The sequence below is a fragment of the Aptenodytes patagonicus genome, chromosome 2, assembly GCF_965638725.1.
Source record: "Aptenodytes patagonicus chromosome 2, bAptPat1.pri.cur, whole genome shotgun sequence".
NCBI classification, from domain to species: Eukaryota; Metazoa; Chordata; class Aves; order Sphenisciformes; family Spheniscidae; genus Aptenodytes; species Aptenodytes patagonicus.
In genome coordinates, this window is record NC_134950.1 from 42556614 (window position 1) to 42580730 (window position 24117).

Sequence of the window (24117 nt, forward strand, 5' to 3'; positions counted from 1 at the left end):
GAGAACTCTGTGCAGCCTCGAATTCACAATGACTAACCAAACTTCATTTGCTAATAAACCAAGCAAAAAATAATAATAATAATATAAATTCTTGCCATAGTGTAGTGTGGACCTGAGGAAGGAGTGCTGCCCTCATGAGAACTCCACAGAGCTGGAGTCCTTGGGCAGAAATTATCTGCCAGTACCATAAGCTTACCAGAAGGGATACAGGGAAGACACCAAAATTTGATTGTATAATTTGTTTTGCTAGGGGCACATGTATTAAAACCAATTAAATAGAAGTAGGGCAAGTGCAGTATTTATAAGTGACATGGTGAGAAGATAAGACAATGCAAACTTGCTTACTGTACTCAGGGTAAGTGTTAGTTTAGTGTGTCTTGGGGTCTCATGCTGAAGAAACGGGATGAAGAAAGGAATTGAGGGAGAGGGGAAGACTTCAAGTCTGCCTTTTGTAACAGACTCTTGCAAACCACTACAATTGTCTATAAGAACTGACATACTGCAGGCACTATTTTACTGAACAGGAACAACCAGCAGAGACAACAACTAGTAGATAGTCAGGAATGAAGGAAAGCAGGTATCAGAAGCTCAGCAGCCTGGAGTACCAGCTTTGATCCAGCTAACATCCTCTCCTGCCTACATTGGCTGAGTGTGGTTATTCTGCCTCCTAGGCCCAAATTGCCTCCAGATTTGCCAGACTGACACATCCACCTGTCCCCTCTCCTCTGTTTATTTAGCTCCATTCCTTTAAGTAATTGCTTTAGAGAGGGGGAAGTATGGATCATGGAGACCCAGACAGAAACCTGGAAGCTGAATTGCACTACATTTTCAAAAAAAAACCCCAAAACTAAAAAACCCCAGAACACCAAACCTTTGAAATTAAACCCTTTTGTCAGCAAGTAAAAACGACTCCGTTAACATCAACACCATGTATCATCACATTGCAAAGGATCTTTCGTTTCCGATTTTCCCTTGTCCATGTGGCAGGCGTGGTTAACGTACAATGGGCAAGATAGAAATGTTCAGGGAACCTCCCATAGGCATATCCCTAATAGTAGGGCTTTGTCCTCCATTAAGGGTTGTGACTGATGCCAGACCTATCTGCTAAGTCTAGCTGAAAGCTAGAAAGTTTCCAGGCCTTTGAGTTTTATTTTTGATGCTACCAAGGTGGATTGTTAGCCTCTATCTTAAAACCAGCTTGCAGTACGGTAAGGTCAGGAAGAGTTAGCTCTCTCCTTGCAAGCCAATTGCACAAAGTTTATTTTTACCATTTTCACAAAGAGCAGAGGGAAGGGCACCTTCAAAACAACTAAAATCAAGTTAGAATAGCCGCTTTCCCTTTTTGTGGATGAAAAGATAAACCTTAAATATGCACATACAACTCAGTGGTACATCTGAACTTTCCCAGTGTTGGGATTTAAGATAGGATTCAGGTTCACTATTTTCCTCTGAGCAGGTCCTTTTAAGGTCTAATTGTCTGAGCTCTCCAGATGAAGCATTCGCTCCTTTCACACAGACCAAATCCTGGCTTACAATATTTGGAGTGGTGGCCAAGGTTACCAAGCAATTCCAACTGCATCTACGACCTGTCTCTGTTTCCAGGAAAAATAGTGTTCAGGAAGACTCCTTAGAAAACCAAAAGAATTATTGGACTATAAGAGCAGGAGCAAATCATTTAGTGAAAATCATTTTAACATAACCATCTGCCCATATCCACTTATGCTCCCTCTTCTGCTTTCAATGATTCCTTTCAGACTGCAGTATTTGGGGACTGCTATGGGAAGTAGCACTGCATTAATAACTATACAATTATATTCCTGCATATTTTTAAAAGAGTTGAAAGCATACACATGACATTCAAAACAAGAGAACCAATATAAAAAAAGTGATAAATAAAAAAGCGGAAACAAGTATTCACATGTATCAAGGTACTCATTCATGGACAAAAAGTGGTAGCGCTATTCTGCATTCAGAGCCAAAATCTTCTCCACTGAAAATTTCTCAATTTCTTTCTACCAAAAGCCCACTGGTACCCTTTTGGGTCCCTGAAACACCCACTCCTGAGGTAGTCTATGCTGGGATAATGGGGCCAGTAGCCTAGAACTAGAGGGTAGGGAAGCCAAGCAGCTGGGATCCCTTTCTAGGGAAGGGGGCATTGACAAAGCGATTGGGAAAGGGACACGAGTCCCCAGCCCTGGGAGGCGACTCTTGTCAAGCGTGAAGGAAAGGTATCCCTTCGAGGAAGATGTCGTATGTCGCCCAAGCAAGTGGACCACCATGGAGAAGGGTATCCAGTTTCTGAGAGAATTAGCTGTGCTGGAGGTGATTTATGGTGACCTGAGCAATGAACAGCTATCCAAAGACCCAGATGAAGTCAAGTGCACACGACCCATGTGGCGGAAGTTTATAAGGAGCTCACCATTGTCATATGCCAATTCATTGGCAGTGATGACCTGGAAAGATGGAGAGGCACAAACAGTGGATGAATTGGCTGGTCAACTCCAGCAATACGAAGAAAGTCTCTCTTCCTCCCTCGTCTTGGCTGTGGAGAAACTGTCCCAGGAGATCCAGCAACTCAGAGAGGATAGGTCCTACTTCCCACCTGTACGGACCAGTATCTCGGCTATTAGGAGTCAGCGTTCTTTTGCTCAAGAGAGAGGATATAAAGGGTACACACCATGGGGCACCCTATGGTTTTACCTGCGTGACCACGGAGAGGACATGAGGAAGTGGGATGGAAAACCTACTGCAGCCCTAGGGGCACGGGTATGTGAATTGCAAGGGAAAACAATCACAGAAAGAGGTTCTTCCAGGAAAATTGCTGCTCCAGTTTCCAGCAGGCAGTTCCCCAGACGGAGTAGAAGGGCTGATCTTACTCCTGATCTTAATGAAGAAACTTCTGACTCGTATGTACAAGAAATGAGAAATGAGTACTGTGATGAGGATTAGAGGGGCCCTGCCTCCAGCCAGGGGGAGGAAAGGGACAACCGAGTTTACTGGACTGTGGATTCGGTGGCCTGGCACATCAGACCCACAGAAGTATAAGGCTCTAGTAGCCACCGGTGCACAGTGTACCCTAATGCCATCAAGCTATATAGGGGCAGAACCCATCTGTATTTCTGGGGTGACGGGGGGATCCCAACAGCTAACTGTATTGGAGGCTGAAGTGAGTCTAACTGGGAATGGGTGGCAGAAGCACCCCATTGTGACTGGCCCAGATGCTCCGTGCATCCTTGGCATAGACTACCTCAGGAGAGGGTATTTCAAGGACCCAAAAGGGTACTTTTGGTATAGTTGCCTTGGAGATGGAGGAAATTAAACAGCTGTCCATCTTGCCTGGTCTCTCGGAGGACCCCTCTGTTGTGGGGCTGCTGAAGGTCGAAGGCCAACAGGTGCCAATCGCTACCACCACGGTGCACCAGCAGCAATACCTCACCGAGACTCCCTGATTCCCATCCATGAGCTGATTTGTCGACTGGAGAGCCAAGGAGTGATCAGCAAGACTCGCTCACCCTTTAACAGTCCCATATGGCCAGTGTGAAAGTCTAATGGAGAGTGGAGACTGACAGTAGACTATCGTGGCCTAAATGAAGTCACGCCACCGCTGAGTGCTGCTGTGACAGACATGCTAGAACTTCAATACGAACTGGAGTCAAAGGCAGCCAAGTGGTATGCCACAATTGATATTGCTAATGCGTTTTTCTCAATCCCTTTGGCAGCAGAGTGCAGGCCACAGTTTGCTTTCACTTGGAAGGGCATGCAGTACACCTGGAACCGACTGCCCCAGGGGTGGAAACACAGCCCCATGTTGGGCGCCAAAAAAGGACTGTCGTGGTTTAACCTCAGTCGGCAACTGAGCACCACACAGCCGCTCGCTCACTCCTCCCCCCCCCCCCCCCGGTGGGATGGGGGAGAGAATTGGAAGAGTAAAAGTGAGAAAATTCATGGGTTGAGATAAAAACAGTTTAATAATTGAAATAAAATAATAATAATAATAATAATAATATAATAATAATAATACACAAAGCAAGTGATGCACAGTGCAATTGCTCACCACCCGCTGACCGATGCCCAGCCAGTCCCCCAGCAGCGGCCCCCCCGGCCAGCTTTCCCCCAGTTTATGTACTGAGCATGACGTCACATGGTATGGAATGTCCCTTTGGCCAGTTTGGCTGTGCCCCCTCCCAGCTTCTTGTGCACCTCCAGCCTTCTCAGTCGGTAGAGCATGGGAAGCTGAAAAGACCTTGACTAGCGTAAGCATTACCTAGCAACAACTAAAACATGGGTGCATTATCAACTTTGTTCTCATCCTAAATCCAAAACACAGCACTGTACCAGCTACTAGGAAGGAAATTAACTCTATCCCTGCCAAAACCAGGACAAACAAGAACCAGCTTGCTAAGAGAAGAATTCAAATGCAAGTAGAAATAAATACCTTATCTAAGTTCTTCTCTATTAACTGCGAACTTTCTAAAAAACTAGCACTTACATTTTCACATTCAGGCAGAGATTTTTATTTGTAAAATCTAATTTAAAATGGATTAACTAAATCGGCATGAAAGACTGTAAGGACATTTACATTGTGACCATCTGATTAATGATGATTTAATGTAACTTGATTAGGAACAGTTGCAAGATAAACAGAAATGAATTCTGTTCACTGAAATGGAACATTTGTGTGGGGTTTGCACAATGCAGGCACTAAAGTTCTGAAGCTTCCATTGGTCCAAAACACTGTGGACAGCTATGACCATGAGAGAGTTAATTACAATTTAATTTGGAAATCAGAAAATTTATTTTGTCCTCAAAGTGCAATTATTTGGTAATTTTTAGGATAGAGCTAGTAAACACTATCAATTTTTTTTTTTTTTTTGCTAGAATAGACAATCAAAATTTTTATATCAGCACCTAGTAAGACACTAAGAATTCCATGAAATAAATAACTTCACAGCCCTGCATAAGTAATTCCTTCTATTCAAACTTCAGCTAAAAACATTATACAGGAAAAATGACTCCTGGGTATTCCCATTTGGAAGTACTTGCTCATTAGTATTTAAATGGTCTAAGATCTCACCAAATTAATTTGGACTGAGGTAGATTTATAAATGTAAAATGGAAGCTCTTCCAGAATAATTCCCCAAAGGAATTTTTTTTAATTCCACAGTTAAGAATGTCTCGCTCAGTTTACCTTAATGCAGTTTGGAATAAGACATCTATCTTCTCATACCCCAGAAAAAGAGCCTGAATACGTAGCTTATAGATCACATATTTCACTCAAGAGCAGACAGCTCCCAGCAAACAGACGAGAACCAGATACCCACTTCACAGCTTTAGATGAAAAACTTTTTAAACTTAGTTTCTTTCCTTTAACATTCAGACGTGCTGCCACAGAGCTCTTCAATTATGGACAGAACAAGGACGTTACTAAAGGAGGAGAGGTGCAAATAAGAAGTGTAAAAGGTGAGTTCTGGTCTGTAATCTGAGTTCTGCTAATCATCTGTTCAGCAGACTTTTTTTTGGAAGGTCTGTAATGAAAATATTGAAGATGCGCAGTGAGGTACTGGACATCTCCAGCCTTCAAATATGAAACATACAGCAGAATTTATTAATTCTAAGTATGACTAGAAAAAGGCAAAGTAAATTGCTCCAAAAACCAAGCTATCTTATTTTACCTTGTTGTCTCAGTAGCAAAACCCAAATAAATTTGGTTTAATTAAAACAAATCTTAGCGAAAGCCAGCATAACAATGAGAATTAAACAAAAAACCAGAAGATAGAGAAGCTGATTTTCAAGGTTGGTTCATTCCAGTAGTTCAACTATTGAAAAATGTGTTTTAATTTCACTTTGAAAAAACCTGAACTGAGTTTCCAGCTTTGTACAAGCTTCGTATTCTTGTTATGCTTTTCTCTACCGAACAGCCCTATAATACTTTTTCCCCACTTGTGAAATAACTGCCCACTTTAAATCACCTCGTCTCTCTCTTTTCTTCCTGATAAACTACCTGTTTTGAGCTCTTTTAAGATAAGATATTTAATTCAGCACTTCCACTGATTTTTTTTTCCGGCCCCATCTCTGAAGTTCCAGAACCAGGACCAGCAGCATAAACAGTATCACACTCACCAATAACAAACACACAGATTAAAATCATCTCCCAGTCACAAAGTCAACTCTGTAAACCTCAAAGGGGTGTAAACAGTTCTGCTGCATTGTTTTCCTACTGTCATTCAACTCCTTTCCAGGCAGCTAGTGTCTTTCACAGTTGGTTCCAGATTCGTTACTGGACATTCGGCTGTATTAAGGATGCGGTTGATCCGATCGCTACAGTTCACTAAATGTTCACCACCGTTGCTGCCTACTGTTGTTTCTCATTACATTAATCTTTGGATTTTCAAAGTTTATTTTCAAATAATTGATGAGCAGCTAAATAGTACCAGTCTTACTTTCTCTTCAGGAACCCATTCCAACTATATCCATCCCACAGAAACACCACAAGCTTACCGCTTTTGGTGTGCCGTGAATTAAATTTTTATCATTCCAGACTCTTGCTGCTCACTGTCTCGTCTGCCCGTAGAACAGCACATGCCTACGCTGAGGCCTGTCAGGCTTAAACAGCATGAGCAAGGGGAAGGTGCATCTCTCAGTCTATTCTCCCTGCACAGAATAATACAATTTAAAGATCATGGGCGCCTTAGCTTAGTGCAGGCAACTGCGCAGGGAGCTAGTAATAGCACCTCTGAGTGCTTGCATGTTCGTCCTTGGTTCATTTAATATTGGACAGATTTTTCACCAAAGAGAGAGAACAGCATGATATAGCTGTTAAAATTGTACAAGTGTGTCCAGTAGTTAGATTAAAGCAGAATGTTTACAAACATCTCCATGCACTGCTGAAAAAAACTAAAACCCCAAAAACTAAGAAGCCTGACTGTGTTTACCCAGAAAAAATTATTACAAAGACGGGAGTAGTGTCCAAAAAAAAAAAAAAAAAGTACAAGTATTCAGGTCCAGAGATTTTCTTAAGAGAAAACATTCAGTTTTGCATTATTTGGCTCTTGTGTGATAAAGGATTTCTGGGAAAGACAAGCAGAGGTGAAGCCTGAGCCTTTCACCAGCTGCCTACAAGCGACAGGATTATTACCTGTATTTCACTGAAGCTAAGAGGAATTCCCAAGAAGCTCAGCAGCCTTGCTGTGAGGGAAAGATCATCATTCTCTACCAAGTTCCTTCTCCCTTGTTTCAGTCTCCCTTCTCCCTTGTAGCCAGTCTTAACTGCATATCCACACAGGATTGCATTTCAAAGAACTGTTTTGTGCCAAAAATGCCAAGATGTTAGCTACAAGAGTGAGAATTTAATGTTAATAAAAGGTACCACATAAAATTATGAGACAGAAGATTCTATAGGTTTTAAAGTACTGAGAAGCAGTGAATTACTTAAAACACGAACACTGATACATTTTCTTAGTGCTTGACAAAATAATATCAACTACTGGGACCCCCAGTTACTGTCAGCTGCTACCAAACACTAAAATTTACCAGCTATTTGAAACAAAGAGATTGCGATAATATGCAGTTGTGGCTTTTGGCATAATAAGAGGAAAAAAATATAATTTACTTAACCACCGTCCTTCATACATCAGTGTTTAATTAATAATGGTCTTCAGAAGTAATAAGCAATGTAACTTTAGCTATATTCTGAACTGAAATATGCCCAAAGCACAGATTGCCCAAGATCGATATCACAATACTGGCTTTGGCCTTGCATTTATATAGAGAAGTGTTAGTATATAAAATATAAGCATAGTAAGTGTCCGTTCCTTTCCACTTAGGCTTAGATATTTGGCACGCAACACAATCACTGCTTCATCACAACATAAATTAGGAAGAAAACAAGAAGTGTTGCCTATGGTTTTTTTAGCTTAAAACTTTAATTACTTAGCACGTGAAATGAATTATGATTAACATCATGCAGATATTCAGATTACAAAACAAAATACTTCAAGTACAATTGCACGTTTAGAATTTACTCAAATATCTACTTTGAGGTAAAAAATTTAAGATTAATCAAATATACTGAGCAATTATAAGCTTAGCATAAATAAATATTGATATTTTCAGAATAAAATAATCAGTGAAAACAGCATTCTTAACACGTGTATCGGTACAAGAGATACAGCCCATTTACCCTCCTTCAGAGTGTGATCCACTCATCTGATATAAAGCCACAAGTACTATAAAACTGCACACTACTAAAGCACAGCAGCCAGTTTGCCCACAACATAAGACTCCTACCTGCACACTGCAGTGTAGGGCCAAGTTATTTGAAAAAAATATATAATTTCAAAGATTAAGGGGTTTAATTATACAGCTTCTAAAAAAGTATAGCGAAAGCTGCACAACCAAATCCCCACCGAATATTACAAAATGCCTTTGGCCAAAATTCCAAATATAAAGACCTGAAATTCAGGTCAAAAATACATGACCAATTAACATGTCTACTTTTGTGTATGCAAGTGACAGCATAAATGAGTTCTGTGTTTGTGCACCTCAGTGTTCTTTGTTTGGGGTTATTTAAGTAACTGTTCATGTGAAGAATCACGTAGCTGCACAGGGTTCAACTGCATATTCAGGTTCAAAGTGACCACAGGCCTACTCTCATGAAATCTAAATCACAGCATTTCTCCAGATGACAGTGGTCTCTTCCATGTCTCTAACTTCAAGAAGAAAACAATTCATACTTATTTTCACCACAAGTAGAACAACTAGAACACAAATGAGAACAATCTATTATAGCCTGCAATAGCTGAGGTTTGCATCTCCTGAACTGATTCACTCGTATGAGCAACGATACAGGGAAAATTACATAAAAACTAGAATATAAATATTATACTGCACCATGGAACACTACAAACACAATATACAAAAATTATATTAGGGCATTAATTATCTGTCAACCTATTAAACAGAACACCTTTAATATTAATACAGCTTGGAAGGTAAACATAACCTACAGGCTAAGTTTTCAAATGGCTGTTTGTCAATGCAGCATAAAACATTTCCATAGTGCAAATCTTACCAACTGTATGAAAGATACTGTCCCCTCAGAAAAATCCTTCTCACCCCACCCCCCTCAAAATAATGAGGAGTCATAAAGTCATAGCTCATTTCACATTTAGTACAGGATGTGTTTCGAAACATACTAACATGGGGAAGCTTAATTTTAACACTGAAAAAAGGTTGGACAATGTTGAGAAATTAAAATAAAAAGTTAGATATGCTATAGCTGGAAGACATGAAAGCCAAAAATCTGATCCGCAAAAGTGGGGGAATAAAAAGACACTGATCTTTCCTTTTTTTTCATCTGTTGGAAACATATTGTATGACAATACAGCACGCTCCCTATATTGTACCAACAACTGTAAGATTACTTTAATTGCTGAAGAATCACAGTGTTAAGAATATCTGCTTCTTGTAGTGTCAGGCTTTCATCTGTTAGCTCTTTATTTGGAAAGGTAGTCACAAGAACAAAATCAGTCGTTGCAAATGCTGGACGGGACTGGATAATGAAATCTCGAATATCCTTAATCCTGTGGAAAGGAGATGGACATGAAAACTATGTATGATCCATTTTGACATAAATTTCTGAACATTAAGATGATCAGAGAACACAAAACCTTCTAACAGACTAAACCATTTAATATATCCTATTGGGTTTACATTTCCATTTGATCCAGATGACTAATGGTTGTGGCCTAGAATTTTTTGCTTCTTGCATACAAAACCTGAAAAATTAAAATTATTGTTGCTTCTCAAATAACAGAAATAAAATTTGTAACATCAAAGTATATTGCAAACTGATACTTAGCATAGAAAGTCAAGTAACTTCAACACCAGCTGTCAAAAATTTCACTATTAATTAGTATATTCCAAAACGGCTAAATTATTAACGGAAGGAGAAATCTTAAAATATATGATGACAGTCATGAGAAAGCAGAGGGGAATTATTAATAGAATAAGAGGTTTCTCCTACCTTCACTTGGCATTGAATTTCTGAATAACAGTTCATAAAACAATCACATCAACAGTATAACAAGAACAATTTAGTTTTGTAAGACATGGATGAAAAATAAATAAGATTTTAGAGGTAAAACTGAAATTTGAGATTTCTCACCTAAGACAGTAAGCTGAGAATAAATCTTTGAAGATCTATTGTAACTAATAAGTAGGCAGATTTACTGTAGCCAAATAAGCAGGGACTTCAACTTTCTATCAGTCTTCAAGGCTTATGACACAAGCAATGCACTTTAGTAGCTGATCTTGATCATACGTATGGCAAGGATAACTAAAGAGATCCACATCCAAGAGAAAGTTAATGATGATTAAAATAAGCTTCTGTCAACACACCCTTGGTTACAGATGTTACTGGGAAGTTCACCATTTCTACTCTTTCATGCAGGCAAAAGAAAACACACCATGGCTACAGAGGCTCCTGATGAGCCCTACTGTTTATCTAAGTCACTTCTCCAGCAGGTGCTGTGAAGAAAGGATCTGAGCCCGTACTATCAGGTCTGCTAAAATACGGGGAATTATTGCTGTATCTTCCTCCCTATTGGCATCTCAGCTAAAATTGCCTCATTGTGGTCTGTGTATGTTGTCAGGTGAAGAAAGCTGCACATTGGCTCTACCCTTATTCTGAGCCAGAAGGAAAAAAAGGAAACAGGTGAACTCTCCATGTAACAATATTAACATGGAATTGGGTCCATGCTAAGACCACCTCCAAGCAGGCTTCAAGCTCAGTTTCAGCTGCGTTCTAACACAATGGTGCAGATTTCAGACCAGGGCTGACTTGAACCCTGCTTGCTGTGAAGCATGGGTGGAACTACTGCCCTCTGCCCAAAGTTCGCTCAGCCATGCAACGTGAAGTAGAGCTTTGCAGAACCTTGCACTAACACAACCTCTTAGGCAAATAAATGGGGTTGGCCAACACCATTTGTGGCAATGCCCCAACAATGTTAATAAAAGTGATGGCAAGCTCTAATCGGCAAACTAACAGATCTAAAAAACCCACCAAGTTCACACGCTGCCAGTTCCTAGGAGGTGACCATCGAAAACAAAACAAAGGTTGGTTCTCAATAATATGTCCAGCCTACATGCCAGAATTGCAAATGAGTACTATATATATACACACCCTTCTGCATATGGGCTGCAGTCTACACTTATAACCCATGTCATGCTTAGTCATAGTCTCAAGTATAACAAGGTAGAAAGCCGGAGTTCTTGATTATGGGCCAAAGCATCTCTCTGCCTGTAGTGCGGACTATATTCCAATTCAGACTATACTCCAAAGCACCTTGCAATAAAGTGCCTTCACAGGGTCATCCGAGTCAACCACATGCTCCTCCCAAGAAGGGCCCAGGGTTGGGATGACTACATAGCGAGGTTGTCCAGATTTCAGTTGCCCTGAGAACAGTTATGGCTGGTACCGTGTCCTTACAAATCACAGGACATAACTGGTCATGAAAGTTTGTGACTTTGCAGTTATCAAATATCTTGTGTTTCCAATTACAGAATTTTGCTTTGATAGCCAGTTTATCAGTACATCTGTGTTATGAAAATGACACAGAGCTCTAACATTTCAGTGGAGCTGTATTTTTCCCCTTTTTGCTGTCTTGCTGATATCCGTTTAATGACAAAACACAAACTTATCAAAATAGTTATGGTTACCTGCATTGATGCAGAATCAATTTACCTGTGTGTTTGATTAAATCTTTGTATTAACCGGCTTCCATCTGCTAATCTAATTTGAATTTTAGTTGCTGGCATGGAATCATCAATCAGAACAGGCGCATTAAGAATGGATTTCTCCTCCTCCTCTGGGGAAGAAGGTGTGCTGACTATTTCAGGTGTAAGGCTAGAGGATTGAAAAAAATAAAGCAGATGTTATTAATGAAGTCAAACCAGAACTGAATAATGTTTCAGTTGTCTTTTTCATTGAATGACTACCACGCATAGCTAGTACAAATGAGCAATGAAAATCCTCTCAAAGTTATCTGAACTAAGTATAAATACAGCTTTTTAAATAGAGACACAAATAATGCTTTTGTAGTTTGTCAATGATTGCAATATTTCATATTTCTTTTTCTTGTAACTGTGCATATCATTGCATTTGCATGATTTTAAATAGGTAATCAAGTACCAACAAAACCATCTTTGTTTATGCTTACAGAGCATGAAATGATACTAAGATTTATATATTGTACCTCATGGACTATATTAAAAAATAATCATGCACCATTACACTACATTAAACTGACCCAAACTGCTTTTGTAATTGCTTTTGGGAGCACTACTTTATGATTCCGGGCATCCCCCACCCTTTTAGAGCACAAATGATACTGACAGGTAATTGATATCACCACATAGTAAGCTTGGAATTTTTTACATTTAGTCTAAAAGTAATATCCATCTGACTGGAGATAACCATTTGGCTACTCCCCTCATTGCTTACATACCTGAGACTTCATATGCTACCAAAACAAACAAAAATGCCACACAACAGGTGTGCACATTTTCTTATATACAGAACCTCCTCTCTTCCCCACCTATTTTCTTTAATCATCTGAGCAAGTGCTCAAGTGAAGAAGTTATTATATACAATTGTTCCCTATGTCACTCCTACCAGAACTTAACCACCTCAGTTTTACTGAGCACACTTCCTCATTTTTAAAGAGATGAAATATAGATTGGAAACAGCCAAGAATCATTTATTGAATTAAATTACTTGCAGAAGCACACCAGTAATACCTTTTTTTGGCAACCAAACAACATATTAAATGAATAAATGCAATCACGAACAGAAACCTAGAATTATTTACAATTCAACAGCTAATATCAAGTCAGCTGGAAAAGATGCTATAAAGCCTATAGCTGTTATGTGAAAAGGCTGATGACTGGCAGAGTTGAGGCCACATTACTGTTTAGTCTTACTGACTGGCTTAAGCTGAACAGAGATTATGCACTTTTGGACAAAGTAGTCTGAAATGTTCAGTCACAGGAATGAATTTTGGCACATTATGCATCAGTTCAATTGAATTATGCATGTTAGAGCTTTAACAGCATCAGCCTACTCTTGCACCGGGACAGCAAATGAAACAGAACTGGGTATAAGCTTTTCTAAATCATTAAATTTCTTTTTTCTTAACTACATTTATGAATTTTATACTGTAGTTGGAGATGACACTAGAATTGGAGGAAGTGGGGGCTCCAGAGGTTAAAAGTTGAGTCCCTCCTCTCCCACAATCCAGGCTTTGCAGCATTATTTCATCTAGGGGAGCATGTACAATTTCTCTTGTTCATTGATTTTAAAAAAACAGCTCCTACTATAGATTTTTTGCAGCATCATTTGAATTTTTAACCGAATCCTAGTAGAAGTTGAGAGATTTTGATACAACTTATTGCTCATTTATTTTGGATCAAATTAAAAAAAATAGTTTATCAAATTATTTCTCTTTCTTAAAGCTAACAGTCTTGCCCTGTATAATAATGAATGACTGTTTACAAGGTTATATTTCAAGACAGTATTTCTGCTGCTTCATTTCAGAAAAAATAGCTGAGTTGCTCCCATACAAAAATACTTTCCATCTGCATTAAGTCAAGCATCAGCCATATTGTTGCAAAAGCATCTCCTATGCCCTTTGTGATGATTCTAGCAGTAAAAGACAACATGTACTGCAGCTAAGCCAGAGCAGAGTATGTCCTTACTGGCCAGTATCACATTATGACTAAGTTCTGCCTGTTCCTCACTAAATAGGGAACAGTTACTTGGGTCTGCTCCCTCTATCCAGACAGATTTTCTCATGAAGTTTGTACAGTGCTAATCACCTTTCAGCTTCCTTTGCTCCCATTTTAAACACAACTGAAGTTAAAAAAAATTATAGGCAAAATTACATGCAAGAACAGGCAGAGAAATCGCGTAGTCACAACAAAGCACAAAGTATCTAGCAAATCTATGAGCAGTTCCAGGACATAAAAAAAAGTTAAGTCTCAGTCCTAAGATTATATATAAACTTCCATGATTCCTGGTGACTCTGTAAATCAGGCCTGAGACTTGTGACACAGAATAATTTCATATTGTTTTTGTCACCTGATTAGCTTCTCTAACAGTCTCCTAACTGATTAAATCCACTTTGGAAATAGCATATGAACACACAACAGAAAACCTAATGTTTTTTACCTTCCAAGTTTTTGCCCTTCTCCACTGAAAGCTTTGAATCGCAGTCTAGGCTTCACATATTCCTGTTCTTGGTGGTCTTCCATATCCAAATTAACCTGGCCACCGTGAACAAGTCGCTGCAGTTCCACAGGAATTTCCCTTAATTACAAAAATAAAAGTTTCCCAATTACTTTCTGAACTGCAATACAAAATTACACAAAAACCTTACATAGTACAGTATCAGTAGACACTATTATATGTTTACTTTAAAAGTCATAGACGCCCAATTGTTTTATGAATTGATTTCATCCCAAAATAATAGATAAAATGAAAAACTAAAAGGAATAAAAAAAGGAAATCAGTGATCTGACAGTCAAAACGTAGAACGTACTGACAGCCAAAACCTAGAATGCGCTAACAAAACATGTGAAACTAACAGCTGTCTGTAGCAAGTAGCATTCAGAGTTAAACCACCAGAAGGAACCAAAGTGTTCCAAATTTTTACATGCCCCATGCATCTGATGACAAATACAGAACATATTTTGAGGGTGCAGGCAGAGAAAAAGCCTGAAGCTTTTAATAATTACAAACACGTGGAGAAAGCGTTTTTCTTCACTTCGCTTGAAAGACATACCTTAAAAAAGTTGCCATCATAACTTACCCTCTTTTAACAGACTCAAGAAACTGAGCATTTGTTGGGTCTGAATAGGATCTCAACTCGCCATCATCTAAACTGAAGCCATTCCTCCATAGTTTCAGCAAAATTTGAACCTATGAAGCAAAAATGGTGAAATAAAAAAAAAGTGAAGATAGACAAATGCGGTATTTCAATTTCATACAGATTAATTATAGATTTTTTGATTTATACTTAATGGATTTTGTAGCAGACCACAAACAAGATCAAATGACAAAAGAATAACAGAGCACTGCACTGTAACTATCATTCTTAGACTCCTTTAAAAAAGCAAATAATAGTTATAGACTACTATCTACTTCAAGACCACTTTTACACTTGGGGAAAAAGAATCTCTTAATTTGCTGTCCATGACATAACAGATGATATACAGTGACTGTGTAGTGAGAGAAGTGTTAGAAGGCCTCTAACCTGCTGCTTCACCATTCCTGGAATACATCCATGCTCTCCAGTTTGAGACTGGCTACTTTGCAAGCCACAAGAAGAAACAATTCCTAACTTAAGAGGATTAAAATGTTAGCACAGCTAAGAGAATGTAGAACAACAGCTGGAGGAAAGTAACTGAAAGGAATGTTTGCTATGAATTTCAAAGTAATTGATGTCAGAAAATTCGACAATGGAGGCTTTAGGGGTATACCATGAACATCTGTCCTCTGTGGACACTTTCACTTTAACAATTTCTACTTAACACATATCTAATGTTTAGATATTAGTTTTTCCTCATAGACATAGTTACAGTAATACTGGCATTTCAAGCTGTGAACATGATTAAGCAGACATCTGTTGGAGATTCTGTTCCCTGCTATTCAGAATTTTACTTACATCTTGATTTTCTCCATATATGTATTCAGAGTGCTTTTGTGATGAGTCACCCAACCTATATCCACCACCAGAAAATGACTGGAAAAAAAATTACATAGAAAAGCTTACTGAAATAAATATCTGAAACAGTTTATTAAGATTCTTACTTAGGTGCAAATAAAAGCATCAGCAAGCTTGTTTCTGTGATAAAAAGCAAATACACTGTTCTAACTTGTACATTTTCTAAATGGAAAATTATACCTAGTAACCATAATCAGGCTAAGCAGGTTGTGTGATGCATTTCCGTTTCTAATCTGTACACTTTTTCAAACATTAGTAATTCAACAGATAAGAGATTTTGATTGGGATGCAACTGCAGTTTTTGTAGGTTTTTTTTTAATCAATTTTAATTAAAAATAAAGCAAATAATTACAGTTCAGGTTGATTTCTAATAATTTCCCCTGAAATTGTGTGGTTCCTCCCCACTTTATTTTCTACAGCACGCTATTTGAGCACAGATAACACACAACTGTTCATCAAATCCTCTGCTGTTCGCAAACCACAAAAAAGCGTATTTGTTTTCATGTGGTTAGGTAAGTTTCAGAAAGACTAATGTAAATGGGGATCAAAATATCTTTTAACTTTTACCTTAGCTTTACTGAAATCACCAGATGCTCTTGAGGCTTCATCTAACGGGACAGCCCCATGTTCTTTTGCCTCCTTGAAGAGTTCAGCAACAATTTTACTCGGATTATTAGAAGCCCCAGAAATCTGTAATCCTCTATATTCTGAGTCACCTGAATAAAATCTTCAGAATAGTAATGTTCATAAGCAACAACACTTTAAATGACAAGTATAATTTTCCTCCTCCCATCAAAAGAAAAAAAATAATGAACAAAGAGCCAAATTTGGCACAAACCCTTTTCATTCTGATCACAGAAACGTTCCACTTGGTTCTGACCTTCCCAGCAATCCAAGCAGCACTACTCCAAAGACATTTCACTAACAAAACTACCAAGGTGCGTTCTGGATCAGACCCCAAAGGTTAGGGGCCAAGGCCATATGTTTAAGTGAATGCAGTCCTGATGCAGCCATGGCTTTATACACCTCATCTTATGTGGATGTCACCTGCTCCCAGAAAGACCAATTTCCTCAGGGGTGTCCTGTGCACAGGACTGTGCCTGGGCTGGTAAGAATACAGATTCACAACTAACACGGCCATGGCAGAACAAGCGTAAAACTGTCGTTGGGAAACATGAACAGTGCCATCATTTGATTTTTTAATTTAAAGATCTAGTGTACTTCCATTCCTGCCAATATCAGAAATGGAAAGTTTTTAATAAATTTAATTAACCTTTCAAGGCATTTTAAAATCTGCAGAAACTGCTGTGAAAGCCAATTTCTGTTCTTTTTCTTCAATACAGCCCCATTTCTAGTTCTTGAAGATAAAAGGTTAAACTACAAATAATTCTGTTCAAAACTGTATCTGATTATGAAGATCAAGATATTCCTTGAGGATTATCTTAAGGAAGGTGCTATACATCTCTAAATACCAATGGAATAGATTCTGTAAAAAAAATCTGTATATAAATACAAAACCTGGCAAACCTGAGAGTGTTTTGTCTTTGATTACAGAAAGTGTTAATAACTAATAAAGTAAGCGCTTTCTACTTTCCTTAACTTTTTCACTTAACCACTTGGGGCAAGGCAAATCAATTAATAAATATGAAACTGCCTCTCAGGTCAATGACTTCAAAATGCTGTTGATTCCACCATATTTTACAATTACGCAAAAACAGTAGTGGGTATGAAGGTGCTATACAATCATACTGCTTTTATGATGCCACACAACTGGCAATCCCTTAGTATCATCTCTCCTTTATATATAAATCTGTATTTATTATCCCAATTGCTATTTATATGGAAAATCTTTAATTATTAGATTTAGAAGAATGATAGTGGTAAGGAGATGAAACAAGAATTCTCACTGGAATTTGTATTCAAGAAAGAATGGAAGTACTCAAGTATTTGAGTAATGGATACACAGAACAATTCAGGATATTTGAGAAAAGGCAAAAAAGCTTTTGAGTTCAAGTGTAAGTTACAACCTTTACATCCATACAGACATGTGTTAAGGCATCTACAGATCCTGAATTACTACAGGCTGATTCTGCTAAATATAGTTTTACTACAGCAGCGCACAGCTAACACTCTAATAAGTCAAGTCACATAACGTCTTTGTAGTTACTAGGTCTTTGCAGGATAGACTTAGCTCATGCATTTTGAAAAACAGAGGGGAGCAAAGTGTGAATGTCACAAATCTCCCCAATTACTTTCACAAGTGTTAAATGAATTTTTTTGTTTTAAAAATACCTTTGGTTTTCTTTGTCATCGCTCATGCTTCTCTCTGGTTTTCTCAACCTTCTAAGAGAATCAATTTTAAGACTGCCAAGAGAATAAAAGAAAAAGTTTGAAGATGACTGGTACATACACTTCACTACGAACTTCATATCTAACTTCTGAAACTACTTATTTTTCAAAAACTAAGGATATCAAGTTGTTGGGGTTGCTATTGTTCTCACCACACTTTTTTTTGCCAAAGTACATAGCCATGAATGCTTCTCAGTGAATAAGCAGGAAAGGGCACGTGTACGGCAGAGTCATTTTGCAATAACAGTTGGACTAGATGATCGTTGTAGGTCCCTTCCAACTGAACTATTCTATTCTAGCGTGGGTTATGCAGAATTCTGCTTTACACCACTGGTGGTCTCACAGATAACACAGTAATATGCAAGCTCAACAGCTGTTTCAGAATCAAGCTTACCAGAATTAATTACACTTCATATTCTTTCCACATTTTAGCTATTTTTGTCAAGAGGTAAGTTGCCTAGTGAAGTCAACATTGGCTTTCTTTGATGTCCTGGAGTCCCTGTCTATGAGGATCCTAGAAACTAAAAAGTAGTAGTTCTTACTTCTATGTTACACAATTTTAAAAGGACGTTAAAAGGCAACATTGCAAAGACTTTCAAAAGATGACTAAAATGCAGAAATCAGATTCTGGTTTCTGATAGGGACAGATCGATAAGCTACCACGGGACAAGCTAGGGTTGTTAGCTTGCAAAATGCCAGGAAAAACTGTACAGATATATGCTCTTATCCTGTAGTACTTGATAATAAAATTCATTAATGCAAGACGTATATGAGGTAGCCAACTCCCATGGGATAAGAACATACCTACAATCTGCTACATGAGTAACTGCAGATCACTAGTTCAGATTTATGCAATTTGTCTGATTACCTTTGAAATCAAAGCGTATCAGAGCAGGCCATTGCTTTTTTAAGTATCAGTGTTGATAAAACAATGTAATTCTATGTCCCAGTGAAGGATCTGCTTCTTATTACTTTCTCAGAAAAAAAAACGTGTTGTTAGGGACTTAGGTCATGGGCGCTAGAAAGACTTTAATCTCTTCTATTTTCTTCCTTTGTCGCATTGTAGGTTTTGTGGGGCTTGTATTTTTGTGCCAATAGTCTTAAGTTTCTTAAAGGAGCTTACACAACATGACAGCATATATAATATGGTGTTTGTTCCAGCAGGGCCCAGAGACGTTCTTCTACACCTGCAATTGTGGAAGGCAAGCCAAGCAGATGACTTCAAGAGCAGCACTATGTTTCCTTGCAATTAATACACTGCTCATCTGAGAGCAAACTGAAGTCTACTAAAAAAAAATCTCATTTTGGATACCATGCAATTAGCAGCCATCTTGTCTTTCTCAGACAGAGTCCAGTATGAGTGCCAACAAAGAGCAAGCGTTTGCCTACAGCTATCACACTGAAGTATTCGAGATACCGTATTGCAGCCTTTCCTTCAGTTGGAGTGGGAAGTTGTAACTTCGTGATATGCATTGGTAAATGGAGCTGTTTGCTTTATTTGTTTATAAACTGTGTTCTAAGTAGCTGATTAGTCAACTTAGGTGGTTTTACCAAAACAAACAAAAAACCTCACCAAAATCCCTATTATTTTCCAAGTGTCACATATTGTGCTAAAATCCCTCTTCCTGAAGATCTCCATTTGCAGATGCACTTGAAGCATGGCTCTGGCGACTAAGAACTTTTCTGCTGCTTAACCTCCTTTAAAACAGATCCATATTGGCAGCAGCGATTGAAAGACAAGCCAAATGCAAGACTTCTTATGGCATCACTGACAGTAATGATTTAAAGACTTCTTTAAAACAATTTAAATAAAAATTAATTAAAAACTGGCAAGATTTCTTTATAAAAAATTTAAAACTACACTGTATCTTCAAATGCTATGTGAACTGCAAACGTTGCGGGCCAGCAAAACTTGTATTGATACATAAATGTATGTCTTTCCTTCCACCTGCCAAAACCAGACAAATTCATTAAGAAGCCATTCTTATTTCTCTCACCCCATATGAGCCTACTAATGAACCTACTAAAAATTTTTCAAATGAGTTATTTGTCTTTTCAGGTTAGTTACTTAAATAGTACTGACCTAAGTACAACACTCAAAGCAGCTCACTTGCCAAGTTTCACACAAACTACTGATTTGCTGAATTTTGAAGCAAACAACTGCAGTATTTTTCTAATACAGCAAATTTCCGAATTCTGTCTGTGTAAACAAAAAGCAACACTGCGTTTCACTTACAGCATCTTAATCTTAACTTAGCTGAAGTGGGTTTAAAGTGCTTTGGAATACCATATAGCACAAAGGCTCCTAAATAAATACAATTTTAAAAGCACTCTGAGAAGACACAGTCTTTGCATTATTACAGGGATTCACAATCCGGATTATGAACTGCTGTAGATCGCTTTTTATACAAGGAGGAGATCAAGTAAGTATGACAAAGTTTTGTGAGCTAATACAGTACCTATTCAACACATTTCTGAAGTACAAAGCATGTCTTACCTCTGTGATATTTTTGTGTTACTGGTCTTTGTAGTTGCTGGTTTGTCAGGACACAATGACTGCCTTTTAGCTTCATCTTCGTATAACTCTGCCAGGGCCAACTGTAGGAAACAGAACTCTTTTTAGAAGTCTTGTAACTCTAGAATAAGACAAACACTAACGCAAAATGTGCACATCACCAGAAAATTAGAAACATCAACATGAGAAACCCAAGCTACTTCTCCAAATTCAACTTCCTCCGTGCTTTATGAAAAAAACACACAAAGCTTAATGCCATTGTGACTTGGAACTTGTACTCTGCTTTCATTTGGTTCACACTGCATCACTAGCTACGTTCAGCCTGCATTAGATTCAGAACCACAAGAGTATATACACACCTATATATTAAGCATCATGTCATTAATGTTAATAAATTGAAATAGAGTTGCTAGGTATCCCTCTGATAAGATTGGGAAGCAAATAATAAATTTTACAAACATTTTACATAGAAATGGAAAAAACCTAACTCGAATAAGCTTGTACTAGAATTAAGATCCAATTCGTCCTTGCTGGCTTGAATTCAAGACATCACTGCAAATACTTTAAAAAAGAAAAAAAGTTTTTCACAAAGGTTCCCCAAATGCTGCCATATCACTGGCAAGTTCATTTTTAGGAAGTTGTATGAGGCACATCTAATGTCAGTTTTAGCAATCTTACTTTTCTCCTGAATAATACATTACTTTGCTTGTCAAATCTTCCTTAATCTTGTCCCGAAACCATTTTGTTCACACTATGCAAGTGATATTAACATTTTATCATACACACCAGAATAGGTACTAGGCTACAATTTCATTACAGTTTTATGTAGAAGGAATACACATTAAAATAAAATGAAACATCATCCATCCTTCAAAACACACCACTATGAACACAGGATATTAATCCCATATTATTGTGAGACATTTTCTGCAGGGGAAAAATATGATCTGAGGAATTATACCCATTAAGAAAATTAAACTGAGTAACAAGACAGCTCAAGAAAACCACTGAAGACCTCCATTCTATCTGAAGAGACAAGCAAATTATCTTTTAGATATGTAAAGCTGATGGGGTAAGTCATGGACAATGAGACCATAAGCAGACACTAAAAGGAATAGGCAAAGATCTACCCTGTACCATCCCTAATCCAAAGACTGAGGGATGCTGAGGGAGTGTAAAAGGGCATGGTCAGGCTTCTGTATATTCCTTATACCGCATCTCTTATGGTGCCACGACAAATCAAGTACTGAGCTGGATGGATGGACGGATGGATGGTCAGCATTGGAGGGTAATTCTTTGGTTTTTAACATTAATCAATAATCATCTACCCAAAATGTCTGTCTGCTTCAGTTGACTAACTAAAGACCTTATGAACCAAAAGTATTAATAAAGACTTTATTACTGTTACATATTGTACCAAAGTTAATCTCAACAAGAACCTATGAAAATCCCAAATAGTAATCAAGAAAAAACTATATCCATCTTTCTCTGTTAATTATGTACAATTAAATAAAATAGAGGCAGTCTGAGTTACTAAAAGTTTCACTTGTTTTCCAATCAACTCGTTGCTAAAATATTTTGAACCTTCATACAGTTTCAAAGTCACACACAAAAAAGGAATATTGCTAAAAGTGTTCGCAATTAAGCATTTAAGTACCAATGCTGAGTTACATTTGTGATCACACTCTCTCAAAACTCTTCCCATGTAAACCTGGGAAAAGATCTTGTCCTTAGCCTCACAAGTTTGCGGAGACTGACGTTTTCATGCGGGGAAGGGCACTCCTACCAAATAATCAGGAAACACAACGGCGCCAAAATAACTTCAAGTACAGTTAAAACCCTGCTACTGAAGAGTCGGGAGAGCCCTTCCAGTTCCCTGCAGAGCTGACCACCACACACGCTGACCACCCACCGTTCCCTAAAGTGCCTAGTCCTCTTTCAGAGGCGTCCTTCCCTTCCCAGCCTCAAAATGGGGGAAAAAAGAAAGAAAAGAAGACCGCAGCCTCTGCGCAGAGGCCCGGCCCTGCCTGCCTACGGCGGGGCAGCCCCGACCGGCAACGAGAGGGGCGGCGGAACCGCGCACCGCCCGCTCCCCTCGGGGGCGCCCCTGGCCTTCCCCCAGGCCGCCCCTGAGGGGACACGGCACTTCACCACGCTCGGCCACGCCCCGCGGGGGGAGCGAGACGCCCATCTCCACCCGCTCACCTGCAAATCCCGGGCGCTGGGCGGGCGGCCGCCGCTCCGGGGCTGCCGATCCCTCCGGCCGCCGGCGGCCGCCGCGGACACTTCCCCTTCCTGCTGCGCGGCAGCTGCCCCGCTGTCCGCCATCTTCCGACGGCGGTGGCGGCGGCGGCCGAGGGGCGGGGCCGGGCGGGGAGGGGCGGGGCCAGCGCCGCGAGGCACTTCTGCCGGCGGCGGCGGCTGCCGTGGCAACGAGCGGGGCCGGCCCGGCGTAGCCCCGCCCACCGGGCCGTTTCCAAGGGGACGGCGGGGGCCTGCCACCACCGGGGGAGCTGGCCTCATGGGGGACGCGCGCGTGTGTGTCAGTGAGTCTGTCTGTCTGTCTGTCTGTCTGTCTGTCTGTCTGTCTGTCTTTCTGTGTGCCCTCAGCCTCCCTTGCCCATGAGGGATATTGTGTGTGCGTGTCACCTTGGGTAGCGGGGGCCCAGCCACGTCCCTCCCAGCGGGCACAAGTGGGAGGGTGGGTTTGCCCCCGGCCTTCTCTCAGCACCTGGTGATGGAGGAAGGTTTTTGTCCACTGAGAGGCCTGGGCCGGCCTGGGCCTTGGTGGAGACAGGCAGTCCTCGCTCCGTGGTGTCAGCCCAATGGCCAGAGTGTGCCTGTGCCACCAGGGAATTTCTCAGTCTGCTTTTACGTGTAAGGCTATCTGCAGAACTATAAAGTACCATTGATGATGGCTAAAACCAAACTGGGTTGCTCACTTAAATGCTTAAGCAAACTCAGAGGAGAAAGCGGTATCAGCCTGGCAAATGCCGACTCTGAGTACTCGAAGCGGTGGCTTGTGGGTGCCAAAATACCAGGCTGGTTTAAAAAGTGTGAAATTTTGTCTTCTTTCTGACTCTTACATATTAAGCATTAAAAACTTTTTCTAAATGTGGAAGCTGAGTTTGTTACTTTAATCTTATGGGTTGAAATACTCTGAAACTTTGAGAAAAACACTTGCTATCTTGTCGTAATTTTGTAGTCAGGTACCAAACTTGACAATGTTGCGTGTCAGAAACTAAAACTGGAAACTTAGAAGTAAAAACTTACTTAAAGATCTCTGCTACCTGTAATGTGGTGAGTTAACCCTGGCCAGCAACTAAGTGCCCACCCAGTTGCTCTCTCACTCCCTGCCAGTGGGATGGGGGAGAGAATGAGAAGAGCAAAAGCCGAAAACTCATGGGTCAAGAAGAAGACAGTTTAATAGGTGAAGCAAAGCTGTGTGTGCAAACGAAGCACAATAAGGAA

The 24117-nt window shown here is 39.5% G+C and overlaps 1 protein-coding gene across 2 annotated transcripts; it reads right to left on the reverse strand.

The window, feature by feature from the left end:
• Positions 1 to 7900: 7900 nt before the first annotated feature.
• On the reverse strand, positions 7901 to 22974 carry UBXN2B (UBX domain protein 2B). Of its 2 annotated transcripts, XM_076329671.1 has the most exons (11): positions 22852 to 22974; positions 20629 to 20729; positions 18075 to 18146; positions 16350 to 16509; positions 15723 to 15800; positions 14868 to 14977; positions 14228 to 14365; positions 11744 to 11905; position 11183; positions 9712 to 9732; positions 9440 to 9636 (listed from the first exon to the last, which is right to left on the reverse strand). In XM_076329671.1, exons 1-11 carry the CDS (start codon positions 22972 to 22974, stop codon positions 9511 to 9513), a joined length of 1092 nt encoding a protein of 363 aa, XP_076185786.1. In that variant the 3' UTR covers positions 9440 to 9510. The 2 variants fall into 2 exon arrangements, with proteins under 2 accessions (XP_076185785.1, XP_076185786.1); XM_076329670.1 differs by lacking the exons at positions 9712 to 9732; position 11183 and having other exon boundaries at positions 7901 to 9581.
• Positions 22975 to 24117: the final 1143 nt, after the last annotated feature.

Bases quoted from the DNA above. Each gene is read 5' to 3' on its own strand.
- UBXN2B (XM_076329670.1), bottom strand. From the start codon at position 22,974: ATGGCGGACAGCGGGGCAGCTGCCGCGCAGCAGGAAGGGGAAGTGTCC. The intron at 16,510-18,074 runs GTATTTTTAAAA...ACTATTCTGAAG, and splicing joins GATGACAAAGAAAACCAAAG to ATTTTATTCAGGTGACTCAG. The intron at 11,906-14,227 runs GTAAAAAACATT...TCAATCCTCTAG, and splicing joins GAAGGGCAAAAACTTGGAAG to CCTTACACCTGAAATAGTCA.